Raw genomic sequence first — 18334 nt, forward strand, 5'->3', positions numbered from 1 at the left:
CCACCTCCTGCAGGTGAGGCCTTCTGGGCTAGAGGGATTCCCAAAGGATGCTACATCACGAAGGGATGCTTTTACAGGTATCAAAGTGGAGCAAACCAGCTGGCATGACTTCAGGGGACTGGAAATAAATGAGCCAACTGTCTTGTTTGCTATTTTACCTCTGGCTGCTGGGGCAGAAGGCATGAAAATGGAGAGAGTGTGTGGTTTTGGCAATGCCTTTGTAGGTAACTGGTTGGCTTTCTGTCTGATCTCTCTCCATTGTTCAAAAAAAATCCTGGATTGTTTTCTGAGTACAGCCAGCACCAGGCTTGGAGCTGAGCTTCAGTTTCTCAGGAGCTGGAGGAATTCCCGGCTCGGCTTCCAGCCTCTTCTTCTTACCTGATTTTCACCAGAGAAGGGTGTTTTACAGGTTGAGTTTATGTTTTTTTAATCTCAATTATTCTCTGCTAGCTGTTCTGGGGTTTCCTTCTCAGGGATGCTTTTTGGCTTGTTCCTATTCTCATAGCAAATGGCTTTTACTCCCAGTCCTATTCATTAAGCCCTCCCACATCTCAGTCTGTTTTCTGTACATGGCATTTCCCATTGGCCGCTCACGTCTGTCCAGTTCATCTTTGAGTTACACTGACTCCTGGCATCGCTTAAAGTTACAGGTTAGCCCTCAAAATGCAGCTTAAGGCCTGCCGGGAGCACAGGGCTGTGGGGGGACAATGCTGGGCAGAGGGAGCAGGGTCTTGCTCTCCAGACCCACGGGGTGACCAGGGTGCTCTGTTTCTGCTTGGAGTGATGGGAGGTTGGACGTGAAAGTGGGTTGATTTGGTGAACTGCCCTCAGCCCCTACATACAAACCCCAGTGAAGGTTGTCATGGTGTTTGTACCACTTTGCTGTATCCGTTTTGGGTGTGAAGTCGGTGAAATCAGGAAGTTTGGTGCCATTGTGAGCCAAAATGTCTGGTCTGGGGCTTGGCAGTTTAACGTGATTGTATGTGGTGTGCCCCATCATGCTTTGTAGTCTCCCCTGGTTGCAGGGTCTGTTTGAACTGGGCATGATTCTGCCCCACTGGCATTCAGCTCATGCTCAGGATGCCAGAAGAGCCATGACCCCTCATGAAGGTGTCCCTGTGGCTTCTGCTCCCCACCCAAGAACTCCAAGCACTGCCTTGCCCTGTGTCTTTCCCCGCCGCCCCAGCCATCTCTATCCCTGCTGCTCCCCATGTTCTCGTCGCATCTCCTGCAGCTGGGACTGCCCAGCCATGCTGGCCCTGCAAAGGGGATGGGGGATTTCTGTGCTTGATGGCCTGCCCGGGGCCCAGCGTGCTGACCTAGATGCAGATTTCTTTTGTTAAAAAGCGTAGTTGCTGAAGGATTTCTTCCAACCCAAGTGGAAGGATAGTTTTCCAAAGCAAGCCCCAGCCATGCTGAACCTGCACTGTGTAAATGAAAGGAGAGAGGTCAGCAAACACCAGGAGAAGCAGCTGTCTCCCACGCAGGTATCTGCAGGTGTAGGGGCTGTGCACTGAATTGCAGAGGAGCTGACATTGCCTTCGAGGGGAATTTCCGTCCTTGCCAGAGCAGGGACACAGCAGCGGAGAGGCAAGGCAGACCCAGTGCAGAGCAAGGGAGCTGGCTGGGCAGCGGGAGGCTGGGGCTGGGTAGCAGGATTGCTGGGACAGCAGCTTCTCCAACTTCGCTGGCCAGACAGGGGGTGATGTGCACTGCATCTGTTTGCAGGAAATGCAACCAGTGACAAAACCGAAGGCAGGAAGAAAGGACGACCCAAGGCTGAGAACCAGGCACTGAAAGACATCCCCGTAAGACCCAGCGCGCTCTGGTCCCCAGTGCCCTCCCTGCTTTGCTCCCTCTGACTTGCCCTCCCCATCTTGCTGCACTGCGTGCTTCAGCCAGCCCCATTCCAGGGTTAAACCTGCCTTCCCGGCAGTTTAATCTTCAGAGCAGCCTTGTCTTGGACTCAGCAAGATCTTGGCCCCTGAACACCCTCCATGCCAGCACCCAGCATCCTCCAAAACCCTGGTGGGAAGCAGTACCCCCCCCCTCCAGCCTCCCCTTCCCACGACCATTCCCAGACGAGCTGGATCCTCTCGCAGCCACATCAGGTTTGGCTAATGATCCGGCAGCACCGGCAAAGGGATGATTTATTCCCCACAGAGTTGTGCAGTTTAATTCCAGCACGGTAGCGAGGACAACACACAGAGCAGTTTGTCATGAGAGCATGGGCATGGGGTGATTTACTGACTAGATGAAATGTGGGGTAGTTAAATCACCCAGGCGACTTCTGGCCTGATTTATTCCCCAGCCTGGCTGGGAGCATGTATGCGTTCTGGGAGGCACGGCAAGGTAAATTCTCTGGAGGAACCATTAGCCTGTAGAGCCTGCAGCATGCAGCTCCATCCTGGCACCTCTCACAGGAGGCAGCACGGCTATGCTGAAATAGAGCCCTGGGGTCCACTTTGCAGCTGCGCAGTGGGAAGGGGTGGACAGGAAGAATCGCAGGTCCCATGTGCTGCCACTGGTCCCCTTGGGTTGCACCAGCATACCGCCAAGCACACAGTGATCTTCGCTCAGCTATGTCTCTTGTGTCTCTTGTTCCCAGCTCCCCCTGATGAACCAGTGGAAAGACGAATTCAAAGCCCACTCCAGGGTGAAATGTCCCAATTCAGGCTGCTGGCTGGAGTTCCCCAGCATATATGGCTTGAAGTACCACTATCAGCGCTGCCAAGGGGTAAGGAGACTGGAGAGCTGTGTGTCCTTTCCAGTGGCCAGCTCTCACACTGCCATCTACAGGGTAAAGTGCCTCTGAGGTCTTAAGCCCCAGGAGAAATACAAGATTAAAATGGGGAGGGTACAGATGGGCCAGGGACCATTGTGAGGTGTGTACGAGAGGGGCTGCAGTCCCTCTGGCTCAGTGTGAGGTTTCTGGCTTGGGGGGTCACGGACCATTGGTAACAGTTTGGAGGGGCAGAAGGGTGTTACACATGATTTGTGTTTGTCCCTGTGTCAGAAAAATCCTGTCCCCTTTGTGGTCTAATGTCCATACCCACCTGTCTCTCCCTGTTCCGCACAGGGTGCGATTTCAGAGAAGCTGACCTATTCATGCTTGTACTGCGAAGCTGCCTTCACCTCCAAAACCCAGCTAGAAAAGCATCGGCTCTGGAATCACTTAGACCGGCCAGTGCCAACCAGCAAAGCAGAAAACAAAGTGCCGAAGGCCATTGGGAAGAGCAGTGGCAAAAAAAGGTACCAGGCTGTGGCTGGGCTGTGGGATGGTTGGGAGAGGGGAACCTGCCCGCCTCCATTCCCATGATCTGGGCTGGTGAGGGAGGAGAGGTGTCAGGATGTTTGCCTAACAACCCCTCTTTAAACAAGCCCTCTGTGCTTTGCCCTAGAGCTGCTGAGAGTTCAGCTTGCCCCACCATCCATCCCAAACAGGCAAAGACGGAAAAAGCTGTGGCCCAGGACCACGCTGAGAATGGCGAGTGCCTGGTGGAGAGCCGGGAGAGCAAGGAGTTTCAGATCGCAGCAGCTGAGGCAATGGCAGCCGCCACCCCCACGGCGAAGTCCTCGAGCGGCAAGGATGCCGTGCAGCAGGGGGGCAGCCAGGCCTCGCTGCAGGAGGAAGACCCCGAGAGGATGAAGCACAGTAAGATTAGAGCCTGGGGCTATGCTGGTTCAGGATCCCAAAGATGGGTGTCCTGCGGGAAGGGGCTCTGCTCCGGCCAGTGCTGCTGCGAGTGTCTCCCTGAATGTATCCAAGCCTTGTTTCGACATCCTGATAATTTGCGCCCCTCCCCAGTTTCTTGTAGCAGTGAGTTACACTGGGAGTTAAAAATGGTTGCAGGCTGTGGTAGAGGTATTCCTATAGGACCTACAGGATTGGAAATGTGTTGAATTCCCTGCAGCATAGCAAGCTGCCACGTCAGCCCATCTGTCCTCACTGAGTGTGGCAGTTTCAACCAGGGTGGTTCTGGCAAATGCATTTTCCTGAAGTATTGGGACAGGGTGAGGAAGCTCACTCTGTCCATTACCACTGTGGGGCTGGCAGGCAGGGCCATGTTTGTCCGCATCATTGCATGGGTTTACACTGCTTGCAGCACCAAAGTGAACCACCACCAGCCACCTTAGCTGCTGAGACTGGAAACCACTTGGCTTTTGGCACTAGACAGGGCCACCACTTCCACTCATTGAATTAGCCCTGGATACCATTATTTCTTCTGATTTTGTGGGGGTATCCTGTTACTGTTTGGTGAGCGGGTGTTTCATTCAACAGCCCCTGTATTTCACAGTGCTAAAGGCCTCCTCTAGGTGATCCACTCCTGACATGGAGTGTGTGCCCACCCCATGCCCTGGGACTGCTGAAGCTCCCCTGGCAGTACAGTTATTTGACCAAATCTCTCTGTTTCTCTCTTTTGAGTCAGGAAGGAAACAGAAAACTCCTAAGAAATTTACGGGGGAGCAGCCGTCCATCTCGGGGACATTTGGACTGAAAGGTAATACGGGGACGACTCTGGTCAGCTGTAGGGTTGTAGCTTCTCTCTGGGGCATTTCAGGGAAGCCCCTTCCCCAAGAGCCCTCCCTGTGATGGAGATACGTGGGAGCCACCTGGAGCCTGAGGATATCATGCTGGAGGAGCTGGTGCCTTTGACCGTAAGAGGGAAAGGGAATGAAAGGCAGCAGCAGAGCTGGCACTTGTAACAACCCTGCCTGCTCTGCTCAGGAGCCTGTCCCTGGGAAATGAGGGAAGAGGAGAAAGGACCCGGGTATGTCCAGCTGTAACACGAAAGTAACAAGCTGCTGACACAAGCAAGTCACGAGAAACATCATATCGTCATCCCACCATCCTGGGGTGTCACAGTATCAAAATGTGTTGAAAGGATTTCTGCTGCGTAGAAAGGCTGGGTGACGCATCCGTCCCTCAGACATTGTCTGCAATGCTGGTCGCCCACATTCAAGAAAATGAATTCAAGGGGGAAGAGATGTGTTACCGGGATGTTTTCCGAGAGGAGGCTCGGGAGTTGGCTGCTTCATCCTGACAAAGCAAGAGTGAGTGGGACTGTGGTCATGCTCCATAAATACACCCAACTGGTTTGGAAAGGAGGGAGGAAACCTGGAGCATCACTGGCACAAGAGCAACTGGATTGGGACTGTCTATGAAATATGTTCAATCAGGGAAATAAAAAGCAGATTTCCAGGCACTGCAGGAGGCAGTACTTCCAGTACGAGAGGCACTTGGGGGAGAGGCACTAATGGCTTTGAAGGGATTAAACACTTACCAAAGAGCAGGCTGGATGTGGTCTCTGCAATTTCCTTTCCCCTGGCTCCTGGGAAGTCTGGGGTTGTTTCCCTTAACTTCCCCACAGAGGCACTGCCATTGACTGAAATGACTGCTGTGGGTTCCTTGAGAATAAGCTGGTGCCCACAGTGACCCGCTGCCTCAAATGGAGAATGAAGATCAGGCAGGTGTTTGCCAACATCCGCCGGGTTCAACGTGGCAGTTCGTTCCCCAAAGACTAGGATGCCAGCAGCCTGTCATGGGGTGCTGTCTCCGTTCAGACCCTGGCTTTATAAGTCACAACCCACAAGTTCAGGAGGACATGGACCCTCATGGGGCAGGTGTGGATCTGACCCAGGCACTCACCGTGTTGCCTGCATCACCTTCTGTGGAAGCACAGGCGCAGGGCTGAACTGCACATGGATTTTGGGGTCGGTGGACCTATGGGAGAGCCCCCCTCCTCTCTTCACCAGCCTTTCCAAAGCATCATTTACAAGTCACATCTTTCCATTTCTTATGTCAGCCAGGAACTGCTGAGGGGTTCTGCACAACAGAAGGGGATCGTGCAGCACTGCCGTTGCTGGGGTGCTCTTAGCATGTGCTGACCCTCCTTCTGCTCACTTGGCCTTGCTCGGTGCAGGGAGGATGCTTCAGTGATTGGCAGCGGTGCCTTTAGCAGCACACATTTTGTCCATGCAGTCCTGTGGGGATGAGGCACAGGCAAGGTGCGAGGGTGGGTGCATTTGGGAGAGGCTGGCTGAGAGCCTGGTGCTTGCCCTGCATTGAAAGCCCTGCCTTCAAGTTCCTCTCCACTTTGCAGGCAGGGTTGGTGACAGTCGCCAGCCATCCAGGGTAGCTGCACCAGGTTTCCTGTTCCCCATGCGCCTGTCACCCGGTCACCCCTTTTGTCTTCCTGTTCTTTCCTGGCCCTTCCCAGCACCCAGTGGGACCAGGAGAGACCTGTGTTCATCGTGACAATTGCGTACAGATCCAGGGATGAAAGGTCCTGTGGGAGCTGGTGTCTGGGATCCCAAAGTTTGCCCAGTTTTCTAAGAGGGACCGCAGTTCCTTGGCATAAGCAGTTAGACAGCATTTCCAGTACAGGAGCATCAGCAGGAGCATCACTTACATCCTGAATTTGTTGTTTCAGTTCCCCCTTTCAGTTTCTTGCAAAATGCCCTTTGCCTCCTACCCAGCCTGTCTTCCCCACAGTCTGCCTTGCAAGAAGCATCCTACCCTGCTTTGCTGTGGTGTTTCCATAGTTCGTAAACTGTCTGGGTTGGGGAAATGGTTCTGTTTATAAAACACCATAAGCTGTTATGATATTGCCTGTCATAATTATAGACCTGATCCTACCCATACAGCCTTGGCAGACCTACAGCCAGTTCAGTGTCCCTGGTTTTTTTACCTGTTAAATGCAAGTTGGTCTGAGTACTTCAGCAAGTACTGAATAAAAATCCTCTCTCTGTCTAACAGGTCTTGTCAAAGCAGAGGACAAGGCAAAAGCCCATCGAGCCAAGAAGTTGGAGGCAAACACCAACATGGAGGAGCTGAAAAAGAAACCTCCAGGAGCTGGTGTGAAGAAGGAAACAGCTGTGCATCTACCAGCAGGTAAGGCTGGTGGAGGCAGAGCACTGGCAGCAGCTCTGTGTGCAGCTTAGCTGCTTATCCTGTGCTCTGCTCCAAGGCCGCGTGGTCTCCATCTTCACCTGCAACTAGTGGTGCCTGCACCCCTCCCAGTCCAGCAGGCTCTTTGCCGGGCCAGTTTTCTAGCAGGTTTGTGAGCAGAAGCAGCACAAAATCAGAAGTACACAGCAGGGCACACAGCTCCTGCCCTTTTGAGGTGTAGCACAGATGTGGGGGCAGCTGCTGCTCCTAAAATATTTGTGCAGCCACAATTAACATCCCAAAAGGGTTACTTGACCTTTGCTTCACTGCCAGGACAGACTGCTGCGAGTGTTGGGAGATAACTGAATCCTGGTTTCACCTGGCTTCACTGTGACCACAATTTGGGTCAGTGTCTGGGGTGATGGCATTTTTCTAACATCATCTCTGTGAATGATGCCAGTGCGCAATTCTGGCATAATTATGTCTTCTCCGAGGTGCAGCCTACACCCTAGCACAGGTTGCTGATTTTCCCTGGGAGCTCTGACAGCAGGAGAAATGCAGGATGTGCAAGATAAACACAGCTGCAATGCCTTACACTGCTTTCAAAGTCAAATAAATGACTCTCTGATCTCACAGCCATGCAAAAGCAGCCAAATAAACAGACTTGGTGGATTTTATTCAGACTGGGCTTCCCTTGCTGGAAGCCCAGTGCTGTTTTGCTGAGAACGCAGTGTGAACTCTGGACATGGGAGCAGGTTTTGGCCCCATGTATCTCTTACTTCAGGTGTTTTTTAAGCTGGTCACAGCCATTCAAATAAACACATGCATGGAAGCTAGCACTCCCCTAGCTGCCTGTGTGTCTGCCAGGAAGAGGAGTGCCAGGGAAGCTTTCCAGGCACACATCCGTTTGGAGCCAAGATGCTCACCCACCTTTGTTTCACTCCCGCTAATTGTTTCGTTTGGCCAGGGGGAGTTACTACAGGCAGGACAAGGTGAGGTGGCCAGGGGTATCATTACGTTTTGACTCCCAGCGTGCAGGATACCAGCAGGGTTGGAAAGGTGAACCTCCTTTTCCCCATGAAATGCTGGCAGGCCACGTAACTCCACGTAAATTGGCCCAGTAGATCCAGTTTGCTCAGGCAGCCGCAGGAGGTGCGGGGCAGGCAGATCTGCAAGTGCCTGCATTGTTTGTGCCTGGCTCAGACCACGCTTGGGAGAGTATTCTTTTTTTAACATCAGGAACTTTTTCCAATTCAGTGCTTTTCAATGTAGCAAACCAAGGTTTACGATAGCGCTCTCCTCTGCCGAGCAGCCCAGGCAGGTTGTGGTCTCTGCGGCTGGGTGTAACACCTCTCTCCTCTCCTCTCCCTCACCAGCAAACCCCGAGGACCAGTGGCAGCGGGAGATCAGCGAGAAGGGAGAAGTTGCCTGTCCAACCTGCAGTGTTATAACCAGGAAAACTATTGTGGGGCTCAAAAAGCACATGGATGTCTGCCAGAAAGTAAGGACTTGCTTTATTAAATCACGCACATACAGATTTTGGAGGGGAATGGACATGTACATGTGCCACTCCTAAATGCATATTGGTGCCCCTAAAACCAGTTCTGGGCTGTGTTTTATAGAGCACTTGCTAGTCATCTTCAGAGAGCTGGCTGCCTCGCATCAATTCAGAGGGATTTGGACACCTAATTCTCAGCGATTCTGAATCATTTTGTGGTCTGGGCCCCTTGCCCCAGTGTCTCCAGCAGAGTCTGGTGTTTCTAGTAGCTAAACGAATAGTTTTAAGGCTGGAGAGTTTTTTGGGGTTGTCTCTAATCTGGTCTCATCTGGAGTCCTGGCTGAGGGATTTCACTGCGTGCCATGCCTTGCATCAGGCCAGATAAATTGTGGTTGAATGAGAGCACGTCTTGGGGAGACACCGAGCTTGGATGTGCTCAGGCAGGCTGTTAAGACACAGGAGTTCAGTAATGGCACGGTGAAAAATTGTCTCTCTGTTGCACTGCCATCCATCAGAGCACAGGATTACGTCTTCATCCGTCACCTGGTGTGGTGCAGAGCCATTGCCGCTGAAAGCCAACGTGGGATCGATGCCTCCTGCTTTGAAAATATGTGGCTTGGTTTTGCTTCCACATTCATTTTCTGTAAATGCCTCCTCAGCCTTTGCCTTGCTATTTATACAGCAGTGGGAGGCTACTCTCCCTTTCAAACCCCATGCTACATCGATGGTGGCAGAATCCTGCCTCCTCTGATGTTCTCCTGGCTTCAGTGGAGTGGGGATCTTGGCCACCACTGCTCATATCTTCTGCACTTTGGAGCATCTCCCAAGCCAGGCAGGCTCTGCGCGGGCTGCACGGCCAGCCGGCCTGCTGAGCGTGATGCTGCCAGAGCACTCAGGCCTGTTTTCCCTGCTATAAATAGGCCAGTGGGTGTTCATCCGAGGAATCAGGGCTCCAGCCCAAGGAGTGGATGTTTTCTCACCCTTCCCCAGGAGGCATGGTCCTTGCTGGGGCTGGCTGTGCCGCTCTGGGAGCTGGGGTGCTTTGCAGTGTACCTGCCAGAGCAGCCTGTGGCCCAGGGAGGACAGTCGCCAAGCTCTGTGTGTGCAACCACAGGTCCAGCTCTCAGCATTTCACCTCTGAGATAAACCTATGGCACGTCCTTAGTGAGGCCTCTAAAAACTCTTGTAAAAAACAACAGAAACTGATTCCTCCATTGCTTCATTGTCACTAAGCAGTCTGCCCTGTTTTCTTTGTTTTTTTGTAAAGGAAATAAGGTATGGGATGGTTGCAACATGCTTGGGCTCAAAGCAGATGAGGGCAGGTGTATCCTCCTGGCGTACCAGGTGGGAGGGCTTGTTAGAATATGGATGTGGCATGTTCTTCAGTGTTGACTGGAGGAGTAAACCCCAAATTGGCTGGTGTTGGCATCTGATGAGTCAAGGAGCTTTTAGCACCCACCTTGTTAGGATCAACACTTGACATCTGGAACAAGATTAACTGATGGGAGCACAACTATAAGCGAGTCATTCCCAACTGGCTGCAGTGGGCTTATTCTTCATTTCCTCAGAGCTTCAGGATGAGGAGGGATTTGCAGCTCCATCGTCGTCCCCTCTCCAACTTCTAGTCCAGGCTTGATTGGAGGGGAACTGGTGAAGGCGGAGCATCAGCCAGGCAGAAGGAGCAGGAATGGCCCTGGCTGTCCAGGAACTGGCTCCCTATCGAGTCCTTCTGTCTCTTGGTGCCCAGAGTGTTCACCTCCTGAGTCAATAAATTCTGGTACCTGCCCCAGCAAAAGTTATGATCTGCATACTCGCTGTGCAAGTTTCCTCTGTACATTTAATGTGTGTGCATTCAGTGCATCTTCCTAGTCAGTCAGGGGGCCAAGTTGGGTCAAACAGCAGAGCAATATGAGGGGAAGTATTTTTCTGTGATCGTGTCCAGCACTGTCTTAATTTCAAACAGCCCAGGCACCCATAAAGCGTATCGTACACCAGCATCTGTTGTAGTTAATAGGGCTGCAGAACACAGTCAGCTAACATGTTGGTAGATCAAAGCATCTTTTCTTTCCTAACCCTTTAACAGGAAGACTAAGATGCCAGGTCCAGATGTTTCCAGCCAGTGGGGCTTTAAATCTACATCCAAAATGGAATGTTTTCCAAAAATTGGGGCATGTGGGTTTGATAACAGTATGCAGGACAACAGAGAGAAAACTCTGAGCTGCAGGCTGGGATTGGGATGGGGGACGGGGATGCTGTGTTGCCTGCTGGGTCCCACTGCTGGGTACTGCTGCAGCAACAGCTACCCCTGGGGCTTGATGATGAGCAGCAGCAGCCCTTGGAAGAATCAGTAGTGGATTGCGGCCTCCACAGTGACTTGCCTTTAATTTCTTCAGCTGCAGGATGCCTTGAAGTGTCAGCACTGCAAAAAGCAATTCAAGTCCAAAGCTGGGCTGAATTACCACACCATGGCTGAACACGTCAGCAAGGTAAGAGAGCTGGGCTGTTCTTGTCTCATGCCTTGTTTCTTGATGTAGATGCAGAAGATGAAGCTATCAGCAGCCTGCTTTCCTTTGTCTTTGTAAAGGAGGAATTCACAACACCATCTTTGCAGCATTTCACATAGTGCTCAGACCGAACAGTGGCCTTTCCTCCTCCCTGCCAAGCAAAGCCGTTCTTTTCCAAGCAGCTAGTTAGGCTCACGTTGGTCCCAGGGAGCAGAGCAGAGGACTGGAAAATAAAACAAGATTTCAAATCCCAGAACAGGGAAAGATTCAGTGAATACGATGAGGCAAATTTTGAGTGGCAAAGCTCTGTCTCCGGAACTGTGCCCGCAGATCTGGGACTGATGGGTTCTGCCTTGCACGATTCTCAAAATCCAGTCTTTATCTCTCCACCATGCATGTGAGAAATAGCCACAAAATTTATCATGAACAAAACCTGGCAAGCAACAACTTAGATGCTGTTCTTAAAAATCTGGTCATGTACATCTCCAAGATACCAGGGCAAGGCATAACTACATTTCTTCATGTCCCATGCTTACTAGTTGTGACTTGTCATTTACCTGCTCTTCAGTCTGGCTGGTGAATCCTCAGTGCAGGAACTGCTCCTGGGTTTCTCAGCTGGCCCTTTGGGTGCAAACACAGGAAAGGCATGAGCAGATCTGATACCTAACGATAAAGGCGTTGGCATGTGGTAAAGCAGTGGGAGATCCAGCTCTTCTAACGAGAGGTTCCACCCAGCCAAGGGCAGCTCCAGCATGGCAGAGGTTTACCACCCAGTCCTGGCACAGAGGAGGTGAGCAAATGGTTGATTCTGTCACTTCTGTTACTTCCTTGTTTCCAGCCTGTTCCTGTGGAAACCACTGGACTTGGTGAACAGGAAGAGCGGGAAAGGCTGAGGAAAGTGCTAAAGCAGATGGGAAAACTGAAATGCCCCAATGAGGTACGAGAATAATTCTTGTTTCTCGTTCTGTGAAAAGGTGGAAGGGGTGAGTCCAGAGGGGGATGTGCACTCTCCTGGCATCCCTTGGCATGCACTCGACCTTTCCGCCTTAGCTCAGCCGTCCTAGCCCTTGTCCTGCTGACTCCGTGCACTCCGGCAACAGGCCATTGTGGCAGGAAGGTGGGCATAGGGCAGGTTGAGGAGTGCTGAAGGGCAGGTCCTGCCTCCTGAACTCAGGAAGGGGCACAGCCAGCACTGTCCTGGGTACAGCGCAAAACTAAACCAAACCACACCAAAACCAGTCACGAGCTGGTTGCAGACAAGTCACTAACAGGTAACGGGGGCATGTGGCAAAGGTTTGTCCCCACAGATGCTTTCTCTCCGCACAGGCCTTCCCCAATGCCTTCCCACTTCCCACTGTGCATCTGTCCAGAGAGCCCTGTCGGTGTGCTGGGCAGGTAGCGTTGGGGACAGGGGCCGCTCCCCCATCCCGCCATGGCACTGTCATGCCTGTGTGTGGCTCTTTGGGGTAGAGGGGCTGGCCAGCAGTCCCCTATTGATTGGAGGGGATGGGTTGGTGGAGCTGATCTGCGAAGGGGGCTCCTCAGGTCATGTTCCTCCCTGGAGCAATGGCACTCGATGGTTTTGACATGGGCCTGTGAAGCCCCAGCCCTCCTTAACCCTGTGCTTCTTCCCATCTCCGTAGGGCTGCATGGCCAACTTCTCCAGCCTGATGGGCTACCAGTACCACCAGAAGCGGTGTGGGAAGCAGCTCACCGAGGCTGACAAGCCTGTCTTCAGCTGTCCACACTGTGGCAAGAAGTACAAATCCAAGGCTGGCCATGACTACCATGTGCGGTCAGAACACACGGCCTCAGTGAGCCCCCCGGACGCCTCCACAGCCCGAGGAGCGGGGCCATCCACCCCGGGGGGCGACTGCAGAGCTGCAGAGCCTGTGGGCAGGACAGAGCCAGGCAGGGCCAGGCCGGGCAAGGCAGGTGCAGACATCAGACCGATGTTGTTTTCTCCCTCACATCACCGTGCACGTGTTGTACGATGTGGTGTTGCGGGGGGAACAGGCTGCAGCCCCATCTGCCCCTCTGAGAAAGCGGGGAGCTGTGTTTATGGGAGCAGAGCAGTTGGCAACATTCCCCCTCCCTGGTGCCCATAGGGCTGTGCTCCAGCCCACCCTGCATTCGTGCTCTGCAGGGAGAAACATCTCAGGCCCCTCCCTGGGCAGCAAGCAAGCACCGACTGCTCGCCAGTGGTGGGGTGGCAGGATCTCTCCCTGGGGAGCATCCTTTTCTGTTCTCTTGATCCCTACTGACAGTGCATGCAATGCTAATAGCTCCCTGACTAATAAATGGAGACGCTTATACACATGGGAGTGTGAAAGGATGCAATCAGTCCAGCGCGTGTCTGTCTGCTGGGCTGCAGGAGGCGGGGTGTTCCACTTGTTCCCATGCTTGGGTGCAGAGGCACACTGGGGTGTCTGCAGCCCTTGCTTGCACAAAGCAGGTATACAAATGCACAGCCCAAACACCAGCATCCCTGTCCTGGGGCTGGAGAGCTTGCTGCTTCACCTCTTCTTGTGCCCTTCCTAACTCTATCTCTGTTACAGCCTCCGGAGGAGCCAGAGGTGAAGCCAGAGCCCACCCCCATAGAAGATTTTGAAAGGACCCCGAGTGGCCGCATCCGTCGGACATCAGCCCAAGTAGCCGTCTTCCACCTTCAGGAGATTGCGGAGGACGAGCTTGCCAGGGATTGGACCAAGCGGAGGATGAAGGATGACCTGGTGCCTGAAACAAAGCGGGTGAGAACCTTCTATTTCTACTTTTTTTTGTGTGTGTGTGTGCTAGCCAGGCACAGAGATCCTGGGACACCATTGCGGCCCCAGCTGGCTGAGGGCTCATGTGTCTCATTTTCTGTGCATTAAATCAATTAGCTGAGGTAGTAAATTTATTCCTGAAAAGCCCACCCAGAACAGGTTGAGCCCCAGTGGTCTGGAGGCTCCATACAAGTCTGGCAGCAGGCAGCTTTGCCCTCGCCACTGCAAGGGCCCAGATCTAAATGGAACAAAAGGTGGTGCTTTGTGGGCAGTGGAGAGATCAGAGTCCAGCCCAGAGGTTGTTGTGGAGGGAGGTCAGTTCTGGTCCATGCTCAGCAGCGAAGTAGGGCTGCCAGCCAAGAGGAGCATAAGGAGAGAGCGGAGGTCAGATCTGAAAAGATCTCCTTTGCATTGTCAGAGAGCAAAGGTGCCCTGGGCAGAATTTCCTCTCTTCCATGTCTTTTCCTTAATTTCTGGGAGATGTTTCCCTGGAGGTAAAGGGCCAGCAGTGTTGCCAGAGCAGTGCTCCTGCGAGTGGAGGAGGCTGGGGCGTGGGGGCAGGGCTCAGCCCTGCAGTCCCCAGCAGTGATGTTTGTGGCCTGGTGCTGCAGGATCTGTATGGTGAAAGTTGGTGCCTTGGCAGTCTTGAGCGTCCTGGAGGCATTGAAGTAACATGTTAAACATCCCTCCTGGCTGTGGGAGGAGGTGATTGCTGGGAGTGTCCCAAAGTTGGAAGTTCCCTCCAGGAACCCTCCTTCTGGACTGTAAAAGGAATAAGCAGCAACAAATCATAAACCTTTTCAGTGTAAAAGGAAAAAAAGAGAGGGAGTCAAGAGTTTTTTAATCCTGTAGTCAATACTTTCTGGCCAGCACTGGGACTCAAAGCAGAATCAATCTGCAAGTCTCTGCACAAGCTGCAGCCTGTTTCCTGAGCAAGTAACTCTCCAGCTAGATGCCAGGTCTTTTCCTTGCTCTGAACAGTTGAATGTCTTTTGTCCAGTGCTCTGAAATTCACCCTGGGCAGGATACTGGGCACGTTGCAAAGAGGAGAGTGAGGGACAGGGAAACAGGTTAAAGCTTTGCCACAGCAGGAGAGTGTGGTGGCACCTCTGCCATGAGCATGCAGTGTAGGACAGCCCCAGCCCGAAGGACCTGTCTCAAGCCAGGAAAACAGCCCAAGTCCCAGAGCCAGCCTGCAGAAGTGATGCGGCTCACCCAAGGAAAATAGGTGGCACAACAGCAGAGCTTCAGCCAAAACGTCTTCCAGCTGCTGCAGCCTGTCCCACGCTGTCCTGGCACATGTGTGTTCTCAGAAGAGCCACTGTCATCCTGCAGAGACCTGGAGGAGCTGAGCCTGACTCCGCTCACAGTCTGCACACAGTGGAGAGGTGAAAAACTAGCATACAAATAAACCAACGTCTTCTTTACCCACCTTGGCATCTGATGAGGCAGCTAGCGTAGGAGGAGATCCAGCCATGGTGCTGCCATCCACCTTGGAGCAGAGCTGGAGGGTTTAGGGCCAGAACTGGTTGCAAACCTTTTATTTCCCCAATGCTTGGTGTTGTCATTATTCGTTTCCAGATTACTCCAGCTGCAGTGCATTTATAACATAAAAAAATCAAGCCCAAAGTAGCTGTTTCATTTCAAATGTTGTGGGAGGAGAGGTGTGGTGCTGTCTTCTCCCCGCTCCAGCCTCAGCACTTGCATTCCTCACTTTCCTCCTTGAATTGCTCGCCTTACTCTTGACTTTGGGTATTTTCTGTTTGAATTGAGGGAGCAGCCAAGAGTCCCAGGCCTGGACAAGGGGCCCATGTGCACGCTGACATACAAAGGCATTGTAAAGGTCGCAGCAGCTGGTGTAATTGCTCCATGAAATGCTGGGGGTGGGGGGGGGTGTTTATAAGACATTTCTAGTGTTCAGAATCTAATTGTTCAAGTTTAATTGAGCCCCATCTTGGCACTGAAAAACAAAGAGAATTGCTGTGAGGTTGGTGGAAGGAGGTCTGCATTAAAGATGAGCAAGGAGGGAGCTGGACCAACTCCCAGGTGGCAAAACAAGTCTCTTGATCTGGATCAGGACCTTGGGCCCTGCATGGGCTGCTCTCCCTGGCTGTCCTGGCTGTGTGTCACACAGATGGATTTCAGAGGAGGTCAGTGCAGTGGGCCAGTGCATACGTAGCTGTGAGTGTGCCTGCGGGTGCGTCTTGCAGTGACTGTCACGTTCCCTTGACAACATTCTAAAATATAATCTGTTCAGTCTATGACATTTTTTCTTGACAAGCGGTGCTGGAAGGAGGAGGGAGGCAGGTTCTGCCTGGGGAGGCTGGTGGGAGCTTGCTGACTTCAGCACACTCTGTGCTGCACTACTGAGCAGCCTCTTGCACCGCTCAGGACTGGTCTACATTTACAAGTTCAGGGTGCAGGGAAAAAACCTCCCAAATGCGAGCAACTCAGACATGCCAGCAAGCACCCTGTTGACCCTGTTACAGCCCCAAAAATAGCCATTCCCTTGGAAGTGGCTTCAGCCATGACAGCAGGACAGCTCTGTGGCGGGTCCAGCCTTGGGCAGCGCAGGAGGTTTGGAGGAGCAGCAGCATCCCCACGTCCCCATGCCACCACCCTGCCAAGCACACATGGTGACCATCCCTCCAAGGGAGCCAACAGCCTGGAGGCACTGGAGCTGCAGAAAGACAAACACCAGTGAACCATGACCAGGGCAGTAGGACTCATGGTTACCAGCAATGCTGCCTTCCCACGGACCATATCCAGCCATTGGGAGTATGCTGCCGGGCCTGCAGGCCCCCCTCGCTGGCTTGGACCTGGACAGAGGTGGGATGTCAGGGATCGGTGGCAGATTGCAGCTGCTCCTGCACCATCTCAGCAGGACCAGGGGATTTCCATGGTCCCAGATGGATGGATGCTTCCCAGCTCTAGTCTGTAACCAGTGATGGCTGGATGCACCTGGACTTCCAGCAGCACAGGACCTGCTCTGTCCCCAAGGTCTCCAGTTACCCTCCGTGGTCCCAGAAGTCAATGTGGATTTCAAGGGAGCTGTTGAAGAAAGCCACCCCTCTTCTCCATCCCTTCTCCAGGCAGCAAAGCTTTTCCCCAGGGGAAGGCAAGCAGCTTCTCAGCAGGCTGGTGAGATACAGGGGTTTGCAGCCCCATGGCAGGCATGGCCCACGTGGCAGCTGATCCCAGCCGGGGAGAAGGGACTTCGGGTTTGGATCCTGTTGGTGGCCCATGGCGGGATGCATTCGCCTTTCCCCGGGAGGATGGATTCCTTCGCACCAAAGCAATGGCATTAGAATAAACGATTGCTGCTCGATCCCAGGCCCTGTTCTGCCTTCATTCTGCACTAACCAAATCCAGCATTTCTAAATATACACTGGAGTCTTATTTTCTCGCTCCGATCTTTATTTGCCTCTGGATAAGCTGAAACAGATGGGGTGTTTCACAACAGCCGCTTGCTGGGGATGTCAGATGGGGAAGGGCACACCCCTGCTGCTTTTCTGGGAAAAAAAATCCCCATTCCAGAAGGTCTGTGAAGATGATGCTGATCCTCCAACCCTCCTCTGGTCTTCACTGGGGCCATCGCCTGCCCATGAGCCGTTGTGGGGCTGCCATGGAAGGAGTGAGAGGCAGGCAGGTTCCCAGCTTGGTGGTGCAGGCAGGCTGTGGTAGCCTCTGGAATCTGGCAGGGTATGATGACCTTATGCATTTTGGAGACTGGATTGAGAGAAATAGCCTCCTCGAGCAGAGGGAGGAGGCATCGAAGAGGCGAAAGAGGAGATAACGCCATGGAAACATCACTCTTCCATGGTGTGATGCTTTCCCTGTGGAGCTCGAGGTGGGTGGCTTGTTTCAAGATGCCGTGAACACTGTGCTGGAGGTGGTGGTGCCGCACAGGGAGGGATGCAGAGCTCCTCTGTGGGGTGCAAGAGCACCCTGTTCACCTCCCCACAGCTTGGGGCCTGGGTGTTGCTGCAGGGTTGGGAGCAGCCACAGAGGCTGCACATCCCCCCAGAGCCTGGGTGCTGCATGGTGGGGTGATGGGGGTCCAGAGCAAAGGGTTGCCATAGGCCAGTCATAAAGCTGAAGGGGACAAGTCATGTCCAGGCTCGAGTTTTTAAGAAAACCCCATCCTGGAGCCAGGATAGATTCCAGAGCAGAAAAGCCTGGCTTGGGTTGATCCCCTAAAACAATGGCCCTGCGATCCGGGTGGGAGCCAGGCTGAGCCCTGCGGACTCATGTCACTGGTGGGCCAAAACAGATCCCAGCTCCAGCTGCTGACCCGGAGCTTGGCAAGGCCGAGTCCATCCTTCCTCCCCTTGCTCGGCAGCGCCAGTGTGGCGTGACCCAGCTGCCCGGAGCCACGTATGGGACCCGGCTGCTGGCCAGCACCCCTGGGCGTGTTTTGGCTTTGCCTCCCAGACAGCATCAGCCACGGTTTCCACAGGACGATGGGAGAGCCGTGCCTCACGCTGGGGACCTCGGAAAGGCTTCCAGGGGAGTTTGTTGGCTGGGGCCGAGGCAGCCTGCATGGTTCTCATTTACTGTGATATATTTTGGGGAAGGGGAGAGCGAGCTGTCTAGGGAGTGGAGAGGATTGAAATATGAAAGTTAATTAAATAAAACCATCAGTCAAAGAAAACAAGTCTTCCCACCCCAGCAT

General features: G+C 53.2%; 1 protein-coding gene across 1 annotated transcript in view; it reads left to right on the top strand.

Annotated features, from left to right (window-relative positions):
* Positions 1 to 18334, top strand: part of ZNF512B (zinc finger protein 512B) — a 35933-nt gene that overhangs the window by 6793 nt on the left and 10806 nt on the right. The window contains exons 3-13 of the mRNA XM_064465428.1: positions 1729 to 1808; positions 2609 to 2737; positions 3080 to 3252; positions 3402 to 3655; positions 4431 to 4502; positions 6761 to 6895; positions 8269 to 8393; positions 10784 to 10876; positions 11733 to 11831; positions 12538 to 12825; positions 13453 to 13644. Of these exons, the coding sequence (XP_064321498.1) occupies positions 1729 to 1808; positions 2609 to 2737; positions 3080 to 3252; positions 3402 to 3655; positions 4431 to 4502; positions 6761 to 6895; positions 8269 to 8393; positions 10784 to 10876; positions 11733 to 11831; positions 12538 to 12825; positions 13453 to 13644 (1640 nt within the window). The remainder of the gene's footprint in view (positions 1 to 1728; positions 1809 to 2608; positions 2738 to 3079; positions 3253 to 3401; positions 3656 to 4430; positions 4503 to 6760; positions 6896 to 8268; positions 8394 to 10783; positions 10877 to 11732; positions 11832 to 12537; positions 12826 to 13452; positions 13645 to 18334) is intronic.

Source organism: Phalacrocorax carbo, chromosome 14 (assembly GCF_963921805.1).
Source record: "Phalacrocorax carbo chromosome 14, bPhaCar2.1, whole genome shotgun sequence".
Lineage (NCBI taxonomy): Eukaryota > Metazoa > Chordata > Aves > Suliformes > Phalacrocoracidae > Phalacrocorax > Phalacrocorax carbo.